General features: G+C 44.0%; 1 protein-coding gene across 2 annotated transcripts in view; it reads right to left on the reverse strand.

Annotated features, from left to right (window-relative positions):
* Positions 1 to 859: 859 nt before the first annotated feature.
* The window catches only part of WSCD1 (WSC domain containing 1), a 373645-nt gene continuing 350587 nt past the window's right edge, over positions 860 to 23917 (reverse strand). For both annotated transcript variants that reach the window (XM_073565577.1, XM_073565578.1), the window contains 3 exons: positions 4601 to 4765; positions 3685 to 3885; positions 860 to 1626 (listed from right to left, as the gene is read on the reverse strand). In XM_073565577.1, the coding sequence (XP_073421678.1) occupies positions 1274 to 1626; positions 3685 to 3885; positions 4601 to 4765 (719 nt within the window). In that variant the 3' untranslated portion in view covers positions 860 to 1273. The remainder of the gene's footprint in view (positions 1627 to 3684; positions 3886 to 4600; positions 4766 to 23917) is intronic.

Consider the following 23917-nt stretch of genomic DNA (forward strand, 5'->3'; position numbering starts at 1 on the left):
GTGCAATCAGGATGAAGTTCATGACTCTTTAATTTACAGTGTAAGCACAGTTTTTGTCAATTATTTTCTATTATGAAAAGCACCCCTTCTTTTAGGCCTCATTCAGCATTTTCACATACAATGTTCTGTCTAAGTTTTCATAGATAGAAAACATAGCCATAATAGTCTTTGTGGCTGTATACATGTCCATGTTTTTTTGGACAATGTGTCCACAAAAAATAATGGAGACTTCCATTTTTTATTAACATCACATATGAAAGCCACCTATACAAGTCTATGGGTCCATAAAAATCATGGAGAGCAAACGGATGGCATCAGTTTGTAATCCATGTGATATCCTTGACTAACACTGCAATGTGTATTAGAAACTTTGTCATTTGTATATATACTTTTCCATATGTGAAAATCATTAATAAAACACTGATGACACTTTTCTTGAGTACCGTAAATGAAAAATAGCTGTCATCTGAATGAGGATTTGCTCCTTATTTTCTATGTATAATACTACTACAAGCTATTTCTAATGACAAATTTTCTTCCATCAGTCCTCTATTGCCCATTTTCCTCCGAAATATCTGCACTGTAGACAGTAATGTTACTTTCTTGGTTCCGCCATGCAGTGTATCTTTACGTATGCTTTTTATTTGTGGGTATGTATAAATAATTTATAGTTAATAGTTTATTTTCCAGCGGTTTTTCAGATTCTACTTTATATGTTGGTCTCCTCTGCCTTAAACAGCTAAATAACATTAACTTAACTCTGTGCTCATCAGGAAAAAAAATAGCATTTTACACAACCTCTCACCTGTGACCCCAACTCAATTTTCTGTGCCTTGGAAAAAAATACATACACGCCATGTTTTAATGAAAATATGCCCTTTCTGCTCCCGACATTTATTTGTTTTGTTTTTTTTTCCTTTTTTTTGTACAGAAGCAAATTCTGACACATTGCAAGTTCTGGCTCAGAAATATTTGAAACTACTCCTTAAAAGTATTGCTAGAAGGCAGCACAGATCAACAAAGGAACCAGGTCCAGAAAACACAGTGTACAAGTGTACAGCACATCTCTGAGCCATCAGTACAGTGGAGGAACATATAAAGAAAGATGCTAAGAGCTTCAGCCTTGGTTTACAGCCAGGTCTCTACCATTCTGTGTTTTGTTTCTACTTCACTATTGAGTTTCTTAGAAGCGCGTAGAATAGTGGAGAGATTTTGCAGCTGTCAGTAGAGTATAAAGTCTCACAAACACCAAAGTCTACTTATTTTCCAGATATCATCTTGGCATATATTCCTCTGGTAAGCCTGTAAGGTTTCTGGCCTTAAGTGCTTTATCTACCGTCCTGATATATCCATCTATTGTACTTTTCATGTCTTGACTGAATGGATCCATAACTGCCTGGTTGGAGCTTATGCGCTTAAAATTCCCATCTTTATTGTTCTCCACACAAAGGAGACGATCCTCATTTAGTGGAATACCAAGGAAAGACACCATTTCTTTAAGCTTTACAATAAGGTCCTTCTTTAAGTCTTCATAGTGAACAACAAGTAGTTTCTTGCCATACTGAAGCCAATCCAGTGAATGTGAAGCCCACCATGATGCATAACTGTTGACAAATTCTGGCCATTCTATTAAAAAACAAACAAACAAAAAAAACAACATTTTTGAAACAGCATTTCATTTTTTTTTAATTTGCGCATTGATTTAACTACTAGCAATAAGTGAATGTGCTTGGATAAGGTGTTATCCGAGCATGCTCATGTGCTAACCAAGTGACTTCAGAGTGCTTGAATAATTTTTTGAGTTCAAGCAGCTGCATGTCTCGTGGCTGTTCGACAGCTGCAGTACATGCAAGTATTTCCAAGATAAGCAGCCTGGCTATTTGAACATGTTATTTGAGCACCCCGAAGTCACTTGGATAACACCGTTCGCTTATCACTAAAGTTGATCGAATATGTTTGGAATCGGTCGCTGAACCTGAATTTGCCATATTCGTGCCATATTGGTACCCTATTCATGCCAAATTTATGTCTGACGATCGATTCTGAACAAATTTGGTCATTTCTACTCCCATTGACTCCAACGATGTTCATAATCGGAACCGAAGTTTGAAAAATTTGATCAACTCTTCTTATCACTAATAACTACAAATTATCTTGGTCATTTGATATGGATGAAAATACTCCTGTACAAATCTATTCTTTGTTTAGCTTTGCTACCTTAAAATAGACTTTTATATACCTAATTTAGATTCTAAGAGACTGAGTTCAATACATCTATATGTTAGAGGGTACATACTAAGCATGAGTAAATCAATTCTAAACTAATTAAATTAATTTGGAAATTCCCAAGTCAATCTTGATTTTTGGTCAATTTGATTTGCAGTAATCCAGCAAAAATGTCGGCCAGCTGAGATCTTTTGTAATGGATTTTTATGGGCCAAGAAGAAGTTAATAAACTATAAATTATAAAACTCACCTAGCTCCTCATCTGTTCCTTCAGTTTTAGCCTTCTGCTACTCCTCCTCTGACTTCCTAAGGCACCTGCTTAGCTCATCAGCTGGTTTCCTCTTCCCACTTTAAAGGTGCTTCTGCCTAGGTTTCAACGCATAGTAAAGTGGGGTAGAGCAAGTGCATTGAAACATTGCTGGTACCAGAAGAACTGGCAAGAAGTAAAAAGGAGAAAAGGGGCTATAACCCTTGGGAGGCAGCAGAAGACCGGCAGGAAGATGCCGCAGGTTCAGATGAGTGGCTAGGGGAATATGTTATTTTATTGCTATTTAACCCTAGCTGGCCTATCTGTTTATTATGCATTGGTGTTGTGAGTCCACAGAAGACTTGCTTTTTAAATGTTTGGCCTCATTCAATTCAAATATCCCAGTCCAATTAAGTCAAATCTGCAGAATATTTCCAAATTCACTAATCTCTAATACATACACATTTGAATCAAAATTTTGTTGATCAAATAAAAAAGAATCTGAGTATAGTGCCATACTATGGTTATCATTATTATGCAGACCTACAGTAGGAGTTTAACATGTATATTCAGTAGTTAAATATTAAGGAAAATAAAAGTAAAGTAAAAATAAAGCTGTTTGGCAGAGCTACTTTAAATTTTTATTGTCTGGGGCAATGAAAAACCTTTTGGTTGCCAATAAAGTTGGAAGGGTTATCCAGGACTATTTTTTTATTTTTTCCTACGGGGCTAAGAACTAATAGCCAGGTAGTTACTAACTACCTGCCTGTTGTACCCTGCCTTATTGGCATCGATCTCTGTGGACACAGAGTGGTCATAAACCACTCCTGCAGGTGATTCAGCTGTTTCTGCTGATGTCACATCAACAGAGCAGCAGCTTCTTTTCCACTCTGCTTTGTTGATGGGGCGTGACTGTCAACATCATGCTGACTGACAGCCAGCTCCCAGCTGCTTAACTGCAGAAAGCTAGCTGTCAATCAGCATGACATCGGCAGTCACTCCCCATCAACAGAGCAACCCAGAAGAAGAAGAAGAGTTGCCTTGCTGACATGGAGCAGATGAATCGCAAGCAAGAGTGGTCACTGATTTGTCTGATCCGGCACTGTGTAGAACAGTTAGGCAGTTGCATCTGTTGGCAAGTACCTGCCTGTTTTTTTTTCTATGGGCCTAAAAACTTAGTCCTGGACAACCCCTTTAAGTCTACATCTCACCTTTACTTTTCCAGTGCTTCTCCGATGCATATCCTAGATGTCCTGCACACTTTCTGTTAAACTCTGCCATTAGTGCTTTGTAAGGGTTTCGAATCAGTAGAATGGAGGAATCATACATTTCAATCTCTCTCTTCCCACTTTCATGAGTTTTTACACATATTGTCCGGCCACTCCTCCAGTGATCTTTTTCACCTTTAAAGCCTGAGAAACAAAACAGAATTCATCAGTTCCACAAATTGGCAACATTAACATGTTAGTAACAAAATAACATACAAAATCACGCACTCTGCATGCATTAGCAACTGCAAGATTTCATTGCTTACAGGGAATCTTTTCAAAAAAGAAAAGATTCAGCAAGATCAATTCCACCTCCCCCTTTCCAAACCACATATGTGGGCATACCACTCCTTGAAAACTATATTAGCATCCTTAAATCTTCTACCTGTTGTTGCTTTCCTGAAAAATCAGTGTTTTAATAAATATGCAAATAAGATGTTAACAGCTCTGGCGCTTAACAGAGGACTTCCTGTGTCTGTTTTCCCACCTAGTACCAAGTTCTTTAGCTTTTGAAGGTTAACTTACTGTAAGAATTCCTTGCCTAGTGCCTGATGTAACACAGATAATGATCTATCAATCAAGCTAAAGAGGCTCGTTCAAGACCGGGATTACAAGCACGGGAGTCAAATGCTTGGGAAGTGCTCTGTAACACCCAGAGCACTTAATAAATAATTAGCATACAAATGTAAACATGAATTTCTCAAGAATTCAGCAGTAAAAAGTAGATATAAAAGGTGTTAGTGGATTTAGCTGTCTAAAACTTATATGTCCATATATGTGGATGGGGATATGGGGTTTGATCTTAATGACAAATTCTCTTTAACCAGTTATATAACAACTATTTAAATCTAACATGTACCTTTATTGTACAAGGTTCCATCAAAGTAGTAGCTTCCAGTGTAGTATCCTGTGGCATGTTCTATGAGATGCCTCACCCATGTATTTCCGGCGCCGGGAAAACTGGACAAAGCTATAAACACTTTGGACTTTGCAGGTAGAAATTTTCTTGCTGTACAGCGAGTATCTTTTAAACAAAAATAGGGAAACATAAAAAAATTATATAAACTGTCCTTTAAAACAGAGCTGTGGTTAGCATAATATTTTACGTGCTACATGTCAAGACCACTCTTAACATATTGAGAGTGTGAAGCGTCAAGATGTTTTTATGTAAGTCACAATGAATGAGGTGATAGAGATGCAGAAAGTCCACACAACAATTTATGGGTCACAATATAAATGACTAAATGGTCAAAGTTGGGGAGATGAACTACACAAATCCAATGTCCTATAAGAAAACTTACTACTCTTCCACCCATAGTAAATGAATGGGTTCCTCAGGCCTCAGTATGCAATTCACCTCTTTTCTATTGTGTTCCGACAGCACAAATTTTACGACGTGATAGATTCTCGATCATTCCTCATGGGAATTTACATAAAGTACAGGAAACCCTATGTGTAAACAGCGGGTGAATTCCAACATGGTGTAAAACCATCCCAAAATTCAGTTATAAAATTTTTTATTGTTTACTCACAAATTTTCCTATAAATGAGCTCAGCAATAAAGTGGCACACCTTGCAGCTGACTGAATTTAGATTTCCCGCTCATCATCTTCCGAGGCATAGTGAGCCTCTTTTCTTTTTGAGTGCAGCTTATCTGAAAGTTTATGAGCATAATAAAACCTTCCTTTTAATTAGAACCGTGTGATGGCTTCACATAATGTTGTATTTTATCTGCTATTTACAGTTTAAAGAAACATCTGAACCAGAAGCGGACATATTATGGGTGCAATCTGTGCAGATGCACGGGGGCCCATTTTTACCTCCAAAGCAGGTGAAATTTTGCATTTTTAGGAGCTCGTGGACTGTAAAGGGCCCATATTTCGTTCTTGGCCCTTTTCTGTCTCTGTCTGCCAGTGATCTGAAGTCTATGTAAATTCCATTTCAAAGTAATCAGTCATTTATCATGTTTTATCATTTGGGTCATTAAAGCCCAGTAATAAAAAAAAAAGGATTGGAAATTTGCTAAATATGAGTACTACAAGAGCACATTTGCACAACAGTATTAAGTCATGCAGAATCCGTGCATATACTTCTGTAAGAATTCCTAGAGGTATTTGATTTTGTCAGGTTCACCTAGCTAACATTGAGTGGTGACGAATGAAATTCTTTTAATTAAAAAGTTATTTATAGTATTAAAGGGTCTCATAAAACATCTGTCCACCTGCTGCAGCCTGCTTAAAAAAAAAACAAACAAAAAAACAATAATTCTGCAAAATTCCTCCTCCCCAGGTCCGGCATTGAGACTCTGCCGCAGCTCCTGGTATCGGTTATTGTGTGCAGCACTTATGTCAAGTCGACAGTTCTGTAGCCAATCACTGGAGCTCAGTGGATCAGAGCAGCTTGTGCCATTAACTCGGTCAGAGCTGCTAAGCTCAGCTACTAGCTGCAGCTCTGTCAATGTAACATCAGCACTGTAGACAATAACAGGCACTAGGAGAAGTGGTGGAGACTCAGGACTAGATATGGGGTTTAAAAAAAATACACAGCTAGCTTTTCCAAAACTAATTTTTTTTTTTTAAGTATTATATAAAATGACCATTTTTAAGGGGTCTTAATGCAATTATTGCTCTATAAATAAACCAAACACTCCTCTAAGACTGTCTTAGTGTCATGTCAGACACTGTTCGCACCAGGGTGTCCGGCAGACAGCGGTAATACCCCATCCTACCACTTTGTCCTCAGCGGCGCTGGTTGGTCCTCTGATCCGGCTTGGATTGGGTTAACCAGGTTGTCATTCTGGCTGAGGTCTTAGCCACGCCCACTGTCTTTAAATTGTCCTGCGTGACTATGGGCGTTGCTGACTATAGCTCTTGCATTGTGCTAAGCGATTCCGGTCTGGAGTGGTGGTCTAAGGAGCATACGGTTGCTGGTGTAGTATATTCCATTGTTGCCATTTTGCCTCCCTGTGTTGTATTATTTGGTTGCCCTTGCACATTACTGTATTCCCCTGTGTGTACGCGGTGTGGTGCATTTCCGTTATCCCTGTCCATACTTATTTGTGGGGTCTGGTGTTTGGTCTCCTCACTGGGTGGAGGGTGGTGGGTTCAGCTTAGGGCTGGACAGGAGACAAGGACAGGGTGGAGGCCCAGGCAGGCACACCTTCAGTGTAAACCCTGGGTTGAGGGACAGACAGGGTTTCCCCTAGTCTGAGGGACACCGCAGGGGCCCCGGGGTTTTAGCCTAAAGTCACCTAGGCTTCCCATGACATTATAGTCGGCCCAAAAAAAAAAAAGGGGGGTTATTTACCATGGATCCCATAGTCTCCATTACTAAGCAGCTGGAGGCTCTGTCCACACAGGTCACTGAACTGAGGGGGGCGGTCCAGCAACAAGGCCTGTCAGTTCCTGCTGTGCAAACTGAGACAGCAGCCAGGGCAGCTGAACCCAAGTTACCTCTCCCTGAACGATTTTCTGGTGATCGCTGTAAGTTCATTGTATTTCGTGAATCCTGCAAATTGTATTTTCATATGCGTCCACTCTCCTCAGGAAATGAGGCTCAGCATGTGGGCTTGGTAATTTCTTTGCTGAGTGGTGATCCACAAGCATGGGCCTTTTCACTACCTGCTGATTCACATGCATTTGAGTCCGTAGACCTTTTTTTTCTGCTCTTGGTTTAATCTATGACGATCCAGACAGACTGGCATTAGCAGAGTCTAAAATCTGCTCTCTGCTCCAGGGTGAGCAACTGGCGGAGGATTACTGCACTGAATTTCGTCGCTGGGCTGTGGACACGCAATGGAATGACCCTGCTCTAAGAAGTCAATTTTTGCATGGGGTTTCTGGAAGGGTTAAACAAGCCCTGCTAATGTATGAGACTCCCGCCTCTCTGGAGGCTGCTATGGTACTTGTTGTATGCATTGATCGCCGCTTTCGTCAGAGGTCGCAGGAGACATTGCCTGTGGGAGGGGGGGCAGTTTCTGGTGAGGTTGCTTCGGGTGAATCCGTGGAACCTATGCAGATCGCTGGTATATCTCATACACATAATAACAAGCATAAATGTCCCTTGCCCAGAAAGCAAGGGGTCTGTTTTTTTTGTGGCAAAAAAGGACATTTTATTAATGCATGCCCCCTGGTACCTAAGAAGGACACGCCGGCGGAAAAACTGCTAGACTCAGAGGGTTTGGAGGAGTCTAGTCTGAGCCTTTGCATATCCTCCGTGGTGGTCTCCCAGTGTATGCTCCCTGCCAAGGTAGTTATCGGGGGCCAAGAGCTGTCAATTACTGTATTTGTAGATAGTGGTTCAGCTGCTAATCTCATTGATGAAAAGTTTGCGCGTACAGCGGGATTTAAGGTGGAAGAGCTGCCTAATCCTATCCGGGTGGTTACCATCAATGCCTCCCCTCTCTCACAAGGGGAGATTAAAGAGTTTGTGGCTGATGTAAAACTTCACATTGGGGTCCTACACTCTGAGCGGGTAACATGTAAGGTGCTCAGTAATTTACCTGCTCAGGTAGTTCTGGGGTTTCCATGATTGTCTATGCACAATCCGGTGATTGATTGGAAAACCCAGGATATAATCCAGTGGAGCAGATATTGCCAGGAGAGATGTCTGGCCACGTGTATCTCCGCTGTGACTCCCAGCATCCCGGAGCTGTTGCTGGACTTTGCCGATGTATTTTCTGAAAAGGGTTGTTCAGAGCTGCCACCGCACCGACCCTATGACTGTGCTATTAGGTTAAAACCGGGAGCTAAGTTACCGAAAGCCAGGATGTTTAATATCTCAGGTCCTGAGAGGCAAGCGCTCAAGGAATACATTGCAGAGAGTCTAAGCAAAGGGCACATCAGGCCCTCATCATCTCCATTGGTGGCTGGGTTCTTCTTTGTCAAGAAGATGGCGGATTACGTCCGTGTCTGGATTTCAGGGAACTCAACCAGATCACGGTTCGTGACCCATACCCGATGCCACTGATACCCGATTTGTTCAACCAGGTGTCTGGTGCCAAATGGTTTTCCAAGCTTGACCTCAGGGGGGCATACAATCTCATAAGAGTCCGTCAAGGGGATGAATGGAAGACGGCATTTAATACCCCTGAGGGTCATTTTGAGAGTTTGGTGATGCCATTTGGGTCGACGAGCGCGCCAGCAGTATTTCAACATTTCATAAATGATGTCTTTTCTCATCTCTTGGGGAAATTTGTTATTATATACCTTGATGACATTCTTATTTACTCACGCGACCGTGATGCACACATAGAGCATGTTAGGCAGGTATTGCAGTTACTCAGGGAAAACAAGCTCTATGCCAAGCTTGAGAAATGTGTATTTGTCGTCCAAGAATTACCTTTTTTGGGTTATGTAATTTCCGCCGCAGGGTTTAAAATGGACACCGCTAAGGTGCAAGTGGTGCTGCAGTGGGAACGGCCTGATAATCTCAAGGTGCTTCAGCGATTCCTGGGCTTTTCAAACTATTATAGGAAATTTATTAAGAATTTTTCCATGATTGCTAAACCGCTCACCGACATGACTAAAAAAGGTACCAATTTTTCTGACTGGTCGGAGGCTGCTGTGCGCGCGTTAGAATTCCTGAAAAACAGTTTTGCTTCAGCTCCCATCCTGGTTCAGCCTGATGTCTCCCTACCATTTACTGTGGAGGTGGATGCATCCGAAGTTGGAGTGGGGGCGGTACTGTCTCAGGGTCCATCCTTGGGCAAATTGCATCCGTGTGCCTACTTCTCCAAGAAGCTGTCGCCTGCTGAGCATAATTACGATATTGGTAACAGTTGGCCATCAAGTTGGCATTTGAGGAGTGGCGACACTTCTTGGAGGGGGCTGTCCATCAGATTACTGCTATAACAGACCATAAAAATCTGCTTTATTTAGAGTCTGCTAAACGCCTGTCCCCCAGACAGGCTCGCTGGGCGTTATTCTTTACCCGGTTCAATTTTTTTGTGACATACCGACCAGGTTCTAAGAATATTAAGGCGGACGCCTTGTCCAGATGTTTCCCGGGTGGAGAGCCACGTGAGGATCCGGTGTCTATCCTCCAAAAGGGTGTTGTGGTCTCGGCTTTCACGACAGAAGTTGAGGCAGAGATTGCTGAGGCTCAGGAGGAGGTACCGCCGGATCTGCCTCCTAATAAATCGTTTGTGCCACTACACCTACGCTTAAAGGTGTTAGGGGAACATCACGATACTGTCCTGGCAGGCCACCCAGGGGTTAAGGGCACTCTGGAACTTGTATCACGTCGTTTTTGGTGGCCCAAAATCCGGCAGGAAGTAGCCTCATATGTGTCAGCCTGTACCACGTGTGCACGGGCCAAGACACCACGCTCCCGTCCTGCTGGCACGTTGCATCCTCTCTGTGTGCCCAGTAAGCCATGGACTGATATTTCCATGGATTTCATTACTGATTTGCCCTCCTCGGCTGGGAACACGGTCATTCTGGTAATAGTTGATCGGTTCTCTAAAATGTCGCATTTCGTTGCTTTGCCATCTTTGCCCAATGCGAAGACCCTTGCTCAGGTATTTATTCGCGAGGTGGTCAGACTTCATGGTGTCCCGTCTGACATTGTATCTGATAGAGGTACACAATTTGTGGCAAAATTTTGGAGAGCTTTTTGTTCACGCCTAGGGACTAAATTGTCTCATTCATCGCTTTCCATCCGCAGTTGAATGGGCAGACTGAGCGTATGAACCAAAACCTAGAACAATACTTACACTGTTTTGTGTCTGACAATCAGGAGGAGTGGTCGGCGTTTCTTCCTCTGGCTGAATTCGCGATAAACAATCATTGTCAGGAATCGTCTGGGGAATCTCCCTTCTTTTGTGTTTATGGTCAACATCCCCAATTCTGTACCTTGCGCCAAGGGTGCTCGGCAGGCGTCCCTGAGGAGGACCAGTTGGGAGCACAATTGTCATCCGTTTGGAGGAGAGTAAAGCAGCGCTTGCTGAATGTAGGTTCTAGGTACAAACGTGTGGCTGACGGTAGACGTGTGCCAGGTCCGGACCTGTGTGTGGGTGATTGGGTGTGGTTGTCTACAAGGAACATCAAACTCAAAATACCATCGCTTAAGTTGGGTCCCAGGTTCATTGGTCCATTTAGGATCTCCGCAATTATCAACCCTGTGGCATTTCGTTTGTAGTTACCTGCCGTATACAAGATACATAATGTGTTTCACAGGGCGTTACTTAAGAAGGCCGTGGGTGCGGTTGATGTTTCGCCCGTGCCACCACCTCCCGTCTTGGTGGATGGCACATTGGAGTTTGAGGTGTCCAAGGTGGTTGACTCTCGGGTAGTGCGTCGCACTCTACAGTACCTGGTCCACTGGCGTGGCTATGGTCCGGAGGAGAGGACTTGGGTGCCGGCTTCGGACATACATGCGGACCGACTGGTTACAATGTTTCATCGCCGCCATCCGGACAAGCCGGGTCCTCGACATTGTGAGGTTCCTGGGGTCCCTCGTAGAAGGCGGGGTACTGTCATGTCGGACACTGTTCGCACCAGGGTGTCCGGCAGACAGCGGTAATACCCCATCCTACCACTTTGTTCTCAGCGGCGCTAGTTGGTCCTCTGATCCGGCTTGGATTGGGTTAACCAGGTTGTCATTCTGGCTGAGGTCTTAGCCACGCCCACTGTCTTTAAATTGTCCTGCATGACTATGGGCGTCGCCGACTATAGCTCTTGCCTTGTGCTAAGCGATACCGGTCTGGAGTAGTGGTCTAAGGAGCATACGGTTGCTGGTGTAGTATATTCCATTGTTGCCATTTTGCCTCCCTGTGTAGTATTATTTGGTTGCCCTTGCACATTACTGTATTCCCCTGTGTGTACGCGGTGTGGTGCATTTCCGTTATCCCTGTCCATACTTATTTGTGGGGTCTGGTGTTTGGTCTCCTCACTGGGTGGAGGGTGGTGGGTTCAGCTTAGGGCTGGACAGGAGACAAGGACAGGGTGGAGGCCCAGGCAGGCACACCTTCAGTGTAAACCCTGGGTTGAGGGACAGACAGGGTTTCCCCTAGTCTGAGGGACACCGCAGGGGCCCCGGGGTTTTAGCCTAAAGTCACCTAGGCTTCCCATGACACTTAGTTCCACAGGCTACCAGTCACTTTTCATCCTATGTTGGCATGAGTGATGTGTATTGGTTTTCCTTTTCTACGCCTTGTTAAAGCACTCCCTTTAACTTGTACTGTAAATGTTACTGTAGTGTAGTGTCAGTGTGTTAAAATATTCACCAATCACACTCTTCTCGGTTATCCAGTGCCGTTCTGGTCTTCTTCTGAGTTACAGGATGGTGTCCAAAAAAAATTACGGTAAGTTGATCAGCACAGCCAAAAAAATAGACAAAATCTTCAAATTTTATTCCATATGGGTCAAACAATTAAAATCCACATGTTGGTGAATGGTGATAGAAAAAACACTCTTGCGCTTTTCATGTGAACAGTACACCCTTAGTCATAGAGAATAAATGCTTAGGATATGTGGATTTTATTTGCTTGGCATATATGAAATTAAGTTTTTTGCAGTCAGCAGTATGTGAAATGGCACCCATCACACGTAAAGGACAGATTGCTTCATTAATTTCAAGGTGAATGATTTCTTCAATATTCTTTCTCAGTGTTTCACAGGATGGTGGTTCAGACTCTCCAGATTACACTGCACTCTGTGTGTCAGGAAAGTCTCATTTACAGTGTAAGCCTATGGAATCTCATTCTGGAGCTTCAGAGGCTTACACTGTAATAGCTATTTCCAGCTCATGTTTAGTCCCATGTGTGTCAGGAAGTCAGAAGAGCCATCACGAGTCTCAGAAGAGAGGAATAATGGAGAACGTGAGGATCAGTAGGTATATTAACACACTGACACTTCACTACGTTAACATTTACACAAATTTAGTGAAAAAAGTTAAAGGGAATCTGTCACTCCATTTTTGGCAGATAAGCTGCGGCCACAGCCATCAGGGGCTTATCTACAGCATTACAGAATGCTGTAGATAAGACCCAGATGTAACTTGAAAGAAAAGAAAAATGAGTTAGATATACTCACCCGGGGATCCGGTCCGATGGGTTTCGCGGCCCGGGCCAGCGCCTCCCATCTTCTAGAGATGACGTCCTCCTTCTTACTTCTGCCGCGGCTCCTGCGCAGGCGTAATTTTTATGCCATGTTGATGACTGAGTAAAGTACTGCAGTGCGCAGGCTCCGGACCTCTCTGTCCTTTCCCGGCGCCTGCGCACTGCAGTACTTTACTCTGCCCTCAATATGGCAGATAAAGTACGCCTACGCAAGAGCCACACCCAGTGACACCCACCGCACCTGACACCGCCGCCCGGTGAGTATAATCTAACATGTTTTTCTTCTCTTTCAGGTTACATTGGGGGCTTATCTACAGCATTACAGAATGCTGTACATAAGCCCCTGATGGCGGTGGCCGCAGCTTATAGGCTGAAAATAACAGATTCCCTTTAAAAGTGCTTTTTTAAGTCCCAGATCATTTTTAAGAGCGATGTTAATACTACAGTAATTATGAAATGAATGTGACCACATCTGTCTGTGTGGCATTATTTTATTACTGCTATTCTTAATCTTATTATAAGTATTATTATTGCAAGTGTCACTATATTATTTAAAAAGTTTTTTTCACCCAATTTTTCACGTTGAACTAGACACATGATATAATAGTGGCTGCAGAGTGGAATAAAATATTTGTTTTTTCTTTTTAAATTATTAGATCTCTTCTCCATTGCAGAAATATTGGCAATCAAAGTACTTGGCACCTAATCAGTTAACATTTCTTAAGTCCAAATGGGTGTCATTAGACAGTTTCCACTGGAGAAATGTACTGCACCCTATATGATGCTGACCAATTATAAGCAGACAGCAACACATTGGACAATGAAGACCACACTCCCACTGTTAAGGGCTGGCAGAACACACCAAATAATAAAGATGGTATTTAGGTGCGTTCGCAGCTCAGGGTCCACCATGCAGAGATGTTAACTGCTGCTCGGTAATGGCGGACATTATATGGCGGTATAATAGAGGAACACACGGGGTTAACTTCACCCAGTGCATACAGAGGTGGATTCTGTTACTTCAAAGAGCCGCATGACCACCAAATATAAGTGCCGTAGCCTGTTTATGCTCACAGAGCACGGCAGTGTGAGCGCTAGTGTATAGTCACAGGACTCTGCCCCTGAGACACTGGGTTAGAGTCCCTCTAGACACAGTAGTGCTCAGCAACGCAACTGCAGTGCCAGGAAGAGACAAATGAGCAGAAAAAGTGCACTACGTGCGCACAGCAATGCTCTGGCGGACACCACTAACCTCCCAGACCAGGGAGGAAAGCGCTAGACTTGCGCGCGGCGCCACACTGGCGGGCATAGTAACTTAACTCAGTACAGAGGTGCCTTGAACAGACCGGCACCATGTGGCACTACGTGAGGTGCTGTGACTAGGTAGCTAAAGTGGCGCAAGACCATGCCACTAGTGGGCGCTGACTCTAAACCCTAAACCCTATGAACAAGCACAACCAGAGTGAGGGTCATAATGAGTCAGTCACCTGTCTCAAGCATCCATCATCACACACACAAATAGAAAATAGAGTCTATACTAGCACATGGCCGAGCGGCCATGGGAACCTCTTATAGCAGCGTCCTTCCGGGACCTTCCTGACGGTCCAATCTGAGTTACTAGAGGACCTGAGCATGTGACCTCTGACCTCCAATGAGAGGTCGTCCAACAGGCAGGCTAAGTTGGCTGCAAAAAGGACTTAGACTCTGGAGCTGCTGGCTAGTGCGGATTGCAAAAGCTGAACCAGAGGTGGCAGCAGCAACCAACCTGACAGCACTTGCCTGAGCAAGACACCGGGATGGACGCTTTTACTGAGCAGCCTCCTCTGTGGCCGGAACAGAATGGGAGACCGCATAAGGCAAGGCTTGGGCTTCCTCCCTTGCAGAGGCAGGAACCCAACGCCTAACACCCACCACAGCTTAGAGCAGGTTTTTCAGTGTAAGGCCAGGGTCACACTTGCGTGTGCAATGCGAGAAACTTGTGCGAGATGTAAGTTTTGATCTTGATAAGGACTTCACAGTAACAATGTTTGGAGCCTTTTCTAAAGCTCCATAGACCTACATTATAAAAGCTACTTCCAGATCACACATAGACCCCAGTGTAAATTATCGAGTCGGAATAAAAGGCATGTGACCCAAGAGAGGACTGGAGCAGCACTGGAAATTAGGTACGATGCTGATCTTAACACACACTACATTGCACACAGCAATTATTGGGAGCGCTTCATTAAAAGGGTTAACAGACATTTGGAATCACCCATCAGTTCTGGCTAAATTGAAGAAGAACCATTTCCATATTTATAATTTTACTATAACAGCAGGAAACAAAATATGAGACAAACAAACAACATTGTTCCCTTTCTACATCTGTAGCTATTTTGGACTAAATTAAATCACATTCCATTAAATGATATGATAATGTATTTACCGTGTGGGATATTGCAGCTTTACTTTTATAGAAGTAAACAAGCTTTACACAGATATCATGCATACACTGAAAATTAGATAGAATTTGAGCATGGCATACAAATCTGCCAGAAAAACTTTGTTTCATTAATCTTTCTAGATTCTTTCTTTCTGTTCCCCGGAGCATTGTAGCAAGAATACAACATGTTGAACTTGACAGACTTGTCAATTTCCTTTAACGTTCTTACAATAATAGGAATTTCATTTGCTGTATATATAAACTAGTAAACCAGAAAAGAGATCAATTGCTAAGCAATGCTTAAGCTCAAACATCCTTCTTCTTCACACAAAGAGGCTACCAGTGGGTCCCATTTTCAATACTGTAGTTGAGATAACTGGCTGAGTATGTTCATGCTGCCTGTGCAAAAGGAGCAAGTATCAGACACTGCTTGCATTTTTTGTAGGAGTGTATGTTTCACTCTGGATTATCATAGCTGGGTATATTTGACTTGGACACGAAGCGGGTCCCCGGTGTTTTCTCCCAGACCTGCTCTACATGAATAACAGGTAACTGTATACAGTCATGGCCAAAAGTATTGACACCCCTGCAATTCTGTCAGATAATACTCAGTTTCTTCCTGAAAATTATTGCAAACACAAATTCTTTGTTATTATTATCTTCATTTAATTTGTCTTAAATGAAAAAACACAAAAGAGAATGAAGCAAAAAGCAAAACATTGATCATTTCACACAAAACTCCAAAAATGGGCCGAACAAAAGTATTGGCACCCTCAGCCTAATACTTGATTGCGCAACCTTTAGCCAAAATAACTGCGACCAACCGCTTCCGGTAACCATCAATGAGTTTCTTACAATGCTCTGCTGGAATTTTAGACCATTCTTCTTTGGCAAACTACTCCAGGTCCCTGATATTTGAAGGGTGCCTTCTCCAAACTGCCATTTTTAGATCTTTCCACAGGTGTTCTATGGGATTCAGGTCTGGACTCATTGCTGGCCACCTTAGAAGTCTCCAGTGCTTTCTCTCAATCCATTTTCTAGTGCTTTTTGAAGTGTGTTTTGGGTTATTGTCCTGCTGGAAGACCCATGACCTCTTAGGGAGACCCAGCTTTCTCACACTGGGCTCTAAATTATGCTGCAAAATTTGTTGGTAGTCTTCTGACTTCATAATGCCATGCACACGGTCAAGCAGTCCAGTGCCAGAGGCAGCAAAGCAACCCCAAAACATCAGGGAACCTCCGCCATGTTTGACTGTAGGGACCGTGTACTTTTCTTTGAATGCCTCTTTTTTCTCCTGTAAACTCCATGTTGATGCTTTTGCCCTAAAAGCTCTACTTTTGTCTCATATGACCAGAGAACATTCTTCCAAAATGTTTTAGGCTTTTTCAGGTAAGTTTTGGCAAACTCCAGCCTGGCTTTTTTATGTCTCGGGGTAAGAAGTGGAGTCTTCCTGGGTCTCCTACCATACAGTCCGTTTTCATTCAGATGCCGACGGATAGTATGGGTTGACACCGTTGTACCTCGGACTGCAGGGCAGCTTGAACTTGTTTGGATGTTAGTGGAGGTTCTTTATCCAACATCCGCACAATCTTGCATTGAAATCTCTTGTCAATTTTTCTTTTCCGGCCACATCTAGGGAGGTTAGCCACAGTGCCATGGGCTTTAAACTTCTTGATGACACTGCGCACGGTAGACACAGGAACATTCAGGTCTTTGGAGATGGACTTGTAGCCTTGAGATTGCTCATGCTTCCTCACAATTTGGTTTCTCAAGTCCTCAGACAGTTCTTTGGTCTTCTTTCTTTTCTCCATGCTCAATGTGGTACACACAAGGACACAAGACAAGAGGTTGAGTCAACTTTAATCCATGTTAACTGGCTGCAAGTGTGATTTAGTTATTGCCAACACCTGTTAGGTGCCACAGGTAAGTTATGTGTGCTGTTAATTACACAAATTAGAGAAGCATCACATGATTTTTCGAACAGTGCCAATACTTTTGTCCACCCTCTTTGTTATGTTTGGTGTGGAATTATATCCAATTTGGCTTTAGGACAATTCTTTTTGTGTTTTTTCATTTAAGACAAATTAAATGAAGATAATAATACCAAAGAATTTGTGTTTGCAATAATTTTCAGGAAGAAACTGAGTATTATCTGACAGAATTGCAGGGGTGTCAATACTTTTGGCCATGACTGTATATGTGTATAGGGAGAGAATTGTCAGAGCTGGAGACCTTGGCAGGAAAGAGCCCACTGGGGACCTGCCTTGGACTGGTCATCGAAAACACCTAGCCGAATTTGAAAGTATGTCTACTTTGAAACAATGCAGTTTCATAGGAAAGCATTCAAGGCTGCAATAAAGAAATCTGACTTGTGCTGCTCATGAATGAGAGAGTATTAATCTACTGTCAGGTTCCTTTTAAAATGAATGGGGTTAGCCCATGGAAATCGCTGCAGGTAAACATCTTTTAGGCTGGTATCACTAAGGGTTAAGAAAAGTCATTCATTTTCCCTGCAAATAAAATGTAGTGCTGTACGAATATATGGATGATGATGTAATAAGCTATATTGTCATGTGGAGTCCTACGGAGGGGAAACTGTCTGCTGTCCATGTGCAGGGAGATTAGATACAGTGCCATGTGTTGTAAACTTCTTGATTATGTTGTGTACCGTGGACAAAGGAGCATCAAGATCTTTGGAGATGGTCTTGTAAGTAACCTTGAGGGTGTTGATATTTTTCAGCAATTTTGGTTCTCATGTCCTCACAGTTCTCTTTCCGCTGTTCCCAATGCTTACTGTGGCACACACAGACACACAATGGAAAGATTGAGTCAACTTCTCCCTTTTTGATCTGGTATCAGATGTGATTTTGCTATTGCCCACATCTGTTACTTGCCTTAAGGCCCCGTTACACATAACGATGTCCCAGCGATCCCACCAATGATCCGACATGGATGGGATCGCTGGGACATCGTTAGGCTGATCGCTGGTGAGCTGTCACATAGACAGCCCCTCCAGCGATCAGGACCAGCGAGCAAGCTGGTTTCTAATGTAAACATCGGGTATTCAGGAGCCGCAGCTCCTGGATACCCGATGTTTACATTAGAAACCAGCATCCAGCGTTGCTGATCGCTGGTCTCTCGCTGCCACATGCAGCGATGCGTGCTGGCCAGCGGGAGACCAGTGATTAAAAAATGGCCCAGGCCAATCGAGCACGATCACCGATACCCGGCAGGGGGGCCAGTCGCTGATCTCCGTCACACACAGCGATTTTGCTGGCGAGATCACTGTGGCGTCACAAGATCAGCGATCTCGCTAGCGAGATCGCTGTGTGTGACGGGGCCTTCAGGGCTCATACTCACTGGTGCGAAAATCGGATGAGTGCAATCTGATTAAAAATCGAATTGCACTCTGACCAAAGTTAGGCAATGTGTGACGTCTCATTTGCGATTTTTTTTCTCAGCCGAAATCGGACTGAGAAAAAAATCGCAGCATGCTGCGATTTTCAGGTGAAAATCGCTAATGCAAGTGAATGGGTGCGATAAAATATCTGACAGCACTCGCACCATGCAATTTATATGCACCGGTGTCCTTTGAAAAAAGCCGACAATTCATATGCGGCTACTGTACAATCACACTGACATGTTAGAATAGAATAGATAGTATAGATAAATACACATAGAATACACAGATATATATGTGTCTGTCATTGACATGTATATATCTATGTGTAACACCTGCACAGGGAACTGTCAGAGCAGCTACCGGCATACTGGAGCTTACAGACACTAAAAAGAGTTTTGCAGCTGCTGTTAAAAAGGGACCTACAGACATTAATCGTTTTTCCCCTGAGTGGCAGTGGACTACAATTCCCAGGGACCCTTGTTTCAGTCTGATGACACGGCCTGGAAAGATAGAGAGAGTGGATTGGAGAAGGAGGGACTTGGGAGAGGGAGCTGACCAGGAAGTGAAAGTAAATGGAGACCCTCCCCCATAACACCCAGTGTACCGTGGTAGCCCTAAAGGGGTGTAACATATGTATTCTATGTGTATACATCTATTCTATCTATTCTTTTTTGAGCGGTCAGTGTGATTATAGCCGCATATAAATTGTCACTTATCTATCTATCATAAATACATATACTGTATATGTGTGTGTGTCACTGACATGTATATATGAATTTATGATAGATAGGAGAAAAGCCGACAATTCATATGCGATGTACAGTAAAATCACACTGACAGCTCAGAAAATATACAGAATAGATATATACACACAGAATACACAGATATATACTTGTCAGTGACACCAACACATATATATGTATTTATGATAGATAGATAGATTGATAGATAGATACCACCACGGTTACTTACCGGTAGCCGGTTTTTCCGGAAAACATGACAGCACACCTGAGAGAGGGATCCGCGCCCGCCAGGACAGGAACCTACTGAGATATAAGGGGCGGCACCTGTCCCCCGCTTCAGTTGGTTACAGAGCATTGAGAGGACTTCCTGGGTAGTTACATGTTAATCCAACACCACATCACACAAATGCACCCTACTAAACCTGCACACCCATACGGTGAAAAAAGGGGGGATATATGGGTACTGTCACGGGTTCTGGAAAAACTGGATACCGGTAAGTAACCATGGTGGTTTTCCCTTCACCCATGACAGCACACCTGAGAGAATTTTGGAGACTTCGAAACACCTTAGGGAGGGACCACTGCTTGCAGCACCCTTCTACCAAAGGTTAAGTCAGCAGAGGAGGATAGATTTAATCTATAGTGCTTAGTGAGGGTGAGGCCCAGGTAGCGGCCTTACAAATTTGTTCAATGAATATCTCTGCCTTCTCAGCCCAGGAGGTCGCCACAGCTCTGGTGAAATGAGCTTTGATGCCGTCAGGAATCGGACGACCACTAGCTGTGTAGGCTACACTAATGGCCTCCCTAATCCATCTGGCAATAGTCCATTTTGAAACCCCGTAGCCCTTCCTGGCACCATGAAAGGCTACAAACAAGGACTGGGACCTCCTCCACTGGCTAGTGACAGATATGTATGCTAGCAGGGCTCTCTTAACGTCCAGACAATGGAATTTTTCCTCCCCTGAATTCTTTGGATTATCGCAGAAGGATGGGAGGATAATCTCCTGATCCCGATGGAAATCTGATGCTACCTTAGGCAGATAAGCGGGGTCAGTTCTTAATATCACCCTATCCTGAAAAACTTGTGTATAGGGTGGGTTTACCAAGAGAGCCTGCAAGTCGCTTACTCTACGGGCCAAAGTGAGGGCCACTAAAATGATCGTCTTTAGAGTCAGGTACTTTATGGGTAGTTGATGTAAAGGTTCGTATGGTTCTTTTTTAAGGGCTTCTAGTACCAGGTTTAGATCCCACGGGGCTATTCTGGGTATTGGGATAGGCCTAGACCTATGGCAGGATTTGATAAACCTGGCTACCCATCTATTTGCTGCCAAGTTGCAATTATAGAGTGCTCCCAGTGCAGATACCTGTACTTTAAGAGTGTTTACCGCTAAGCCCAGCTGTAACCCTGATTGTAAAAACTCCAAGATGGCATTAATCGGGGGTTCTTGTCCTAATGGCTTACCTAGGAACTGCAGGAATTTATTCCATGTTCTGCTGTAGATATTGGTCGTCACTGGTTTTCAACTCTTTAGCAGGGTGGCTACCAACCCGGGAGAGAACTCTCTATCTCTTAAAAGCGCCATTTCAAATTCCACGCCGTCAGATGGAATCCTTTGACCTGAGCGTGGAATATTGGGACCTGAGCTAGTAGGTCTGGAATTTCTGGCAGAACCCATGGATCGGAGAGGGACATCCTTCACAGCAGAGCGAACCAGGGCCTTTTTGGTCAAAATGGGGCTATTAGGATCACCCTGGCTTGATCGTTCCTGATCTTCTTGACAACTGTTGGGATCAGAGCCACTGGGGGAATGCATAGGCTAGCTTGAAGTCCCACGGAATCTGCAATGAGTCCACTGTCCATGGTTTTTCTCTTGGATTTAGTGAGCAAAACTTCTCTGTTTGTCTGTTGTGCTTGTTGGCAAAGAGGTCTATCACCGATTTCCCCCAAAGCTGTGTTATCTTTTGAAAAATGGACCGATTTAGAGCCCACTCCCATTGCCTCAGAGTATTGCGGCTCAGGAAGTCGGCCTCTGTTTTCTGCCCCTTTTATATGCAAGGCTGTTAAGGAGGGTAGGTGTTGTTCCGCTCTGCCCAGAATGTCGCTCGCTGCCTTCATTAGGGAGTGTGATCTTGTCCCCCTTGGTGGTTGATGTACGCCACCGTTACTTTGTTGTCTGACATAATGCGGACATTGCGACCCCTGAGTAGGGGAATGAAGCGGCTTAGGGCTTCGTTTACTGCCCACAGTTCTCTCAGATTGGACGATGCCCCCATTTCTTGAGGCCTCCAGGAACCCTGAGCTACATGACCCCTTAGATGTGCCCCCCACCCCGTGGAGCTTGCATCTGTTAGTATTACATCGGTCGCCTGTCTGTCCCAAGGCATTCCCGAAGCTAAGTTTGTACGGTCCAGCCACCAGTTGAGAAAGTCCCTGGTTTCTAAGGAAAGCTCCAATCTTCCTTCTAAATGCCCTCTCCGCAATCTTTGTGCTGATAGTATCTGCCTCTGGAGCTGACGGGTGTAAAATTGAGCCCGCCTGACCGCCCGAATACAGGCCATCAGTGTACCTAGTAGAGACATCGCCTCCCTCAAAGTCATAAAAGGTTTGTCTCGGGCAGCCAAAGCCATGTTCTGTACCTTCTCTATTTTGGTATCCGGAAGCAGACATGCTTGCTGTTCCGAATCCAGGATAAATCCCAGGAAGGCCTGTTTTCTTAGGGGCTGTAGCTTTGATTTCTTGAAATTTATTATCCACCCTAATTCCTGTAGGGTGTCGGTCACGCAGCTCAGCTGTGCTGTGCAGTGATCTTCTGAGCTGCCCACTATAAGGAAATCGTCCAAGTAGGGTATTATGACCGTATCGTGAATTCGGAGGAAGGCTGTTATCTCCGCTATGTTCTTGGTAAAAACCCTTGGGGCTATAGATATGCCAAATGGAAGATCTCTGAATTGGAAGTGCCTGAGTATGCCCTGGATATAGAGAGCTACTCTCAAATATTTTTGGTAACCTGGATGGATAGGGATGTGGTAATATGCATCCTTTAAATCGACTACAGCCATAAAACAATCTTGATGTAGCAGCTTTATGGCCGTAGTCACTGATTCCATTTTGAAGGTTTGATTCCTTATCCACCGATTGAGACCTCTGAGATTTATGATCGTCCTGAATGATTGATCTGGTTTTTTTAATCAGGAAAAGGGGGAATAGAATCCCCTTCCTTCCTGTGTGTTTGGGACCTTGCAAAGGACCTGCTTTTCTATCAGGCTCAGGATCTCTGTTTCCAAAGCCGACTGTTCTTCGATTGTGTTCCTGATAGGGGTTATGACAAACACGGCTTTTGGCTGGCGAACAAAGGGGATTCACGGGTCTTCTTTTAAAATGCCTAGGACCCAGGTATTGGAAGAGACCTTTTCCCAGGCCTGGGAAAAGAGTGCCAACCTCCCCCCTATCGGAATGCTGGTGTCATTGTGGAGATTTCTTTGAAGTGGAGGTGCCTCCACCAAACATAAATCCTGACTCCTTCCTTTCATCTACCCATCTCCTTCTATCGGCCCGGAGGATGACCCCTATTGAATCTTCCTCTCCGAAAGGGCTGTCTCCTCTGGTCTGTCAGGAACCTGGGGAAACCTTTCTTCCTATCGCTTGCCTTTTCCAAGATATCATCTAAGTTCTTCCCGAATAACAATTGACAAGAAGAGAACATAGTTTTGCTTTTGATTGCAGATCACCTGGACAGCCTTTAAGCCATAACGCATGTCTGGTGGCATTTCACAACCCTGCCGCCCTAGCTGTCAACCTCATAGAGTCCGCCGAGGTGTCTGCTAAAAAAGCTGCTGCCCCATGCAGGAGGTACATATCTGCCAATATCTTTTCCCGTGGGACTTTTGACGCTAGCCTCTCCTCTAACTGCTGCAGCCAAATCATCAGGGATTGAGCCATGCAGGTGCCTGCTATCGCCAGCTTTAATCCTCCCGCTGTTGCTTCCCATGCATGCCTTAAATAAGAATTATCTTTTTTGTCTAGCGGGTCCCTGAGAACCCCCGAGTCTTCCAGAGGCAGGGCTGATTTTTTGGAGGATCTAGATACCGCTGCATCAATTTTCCGCATCTTTGTGCTCAAAGGGGTATTGCCTCTTAGAGGCGGAGGGAAGAGCCCCTGATCTCTCGGGTTTCCTCCACTCTCTCTCAATAGATGGATCTTTTCATTTACTGGAAAGGTCTGCTTTTTCCTCTCTTGAAGTCCCCCAAACATAACGTCCTCTAGGGATTTAGCCGCTTTCTCTTCCTGTAGGCCCATTGTTGTCCTAATGGCCTTTAGGAGAGCAACTGTGTCTTCAACAGAAAAACATGGCTTACCCTCCATGTCACTGTCTGAGGAGTCTGAGGAGGATGGCTGTTCGGACTGAGATGAGGCCGAAGAGGAGTTTGAGGGAGAACTAGGGGGATTCTTTTTACCCTTTCTCCCTTTCTTCAGCAATGTCTTAATTGAACACTCCATTTTTGACCTAAGGGTCAATATAAGATTAGTTGCGAAACTAGGCGCTTCT

Source organism: Dendrobates tinctorius, unplaced genomic scaffold (assembly GCF_039654945.1).
Source record: "Dendrobates tinctorius isolate UK_male_01 unplaced genomic scaffold, ASM3965494v1 ptg000016l, whole genome shotgun sequence".
NCBI lineage: Eukaryota > Metazoa > Chordata > Amphibia > Anura > Dendrobatidae > Dendrobates > Dendrobates tinctorius.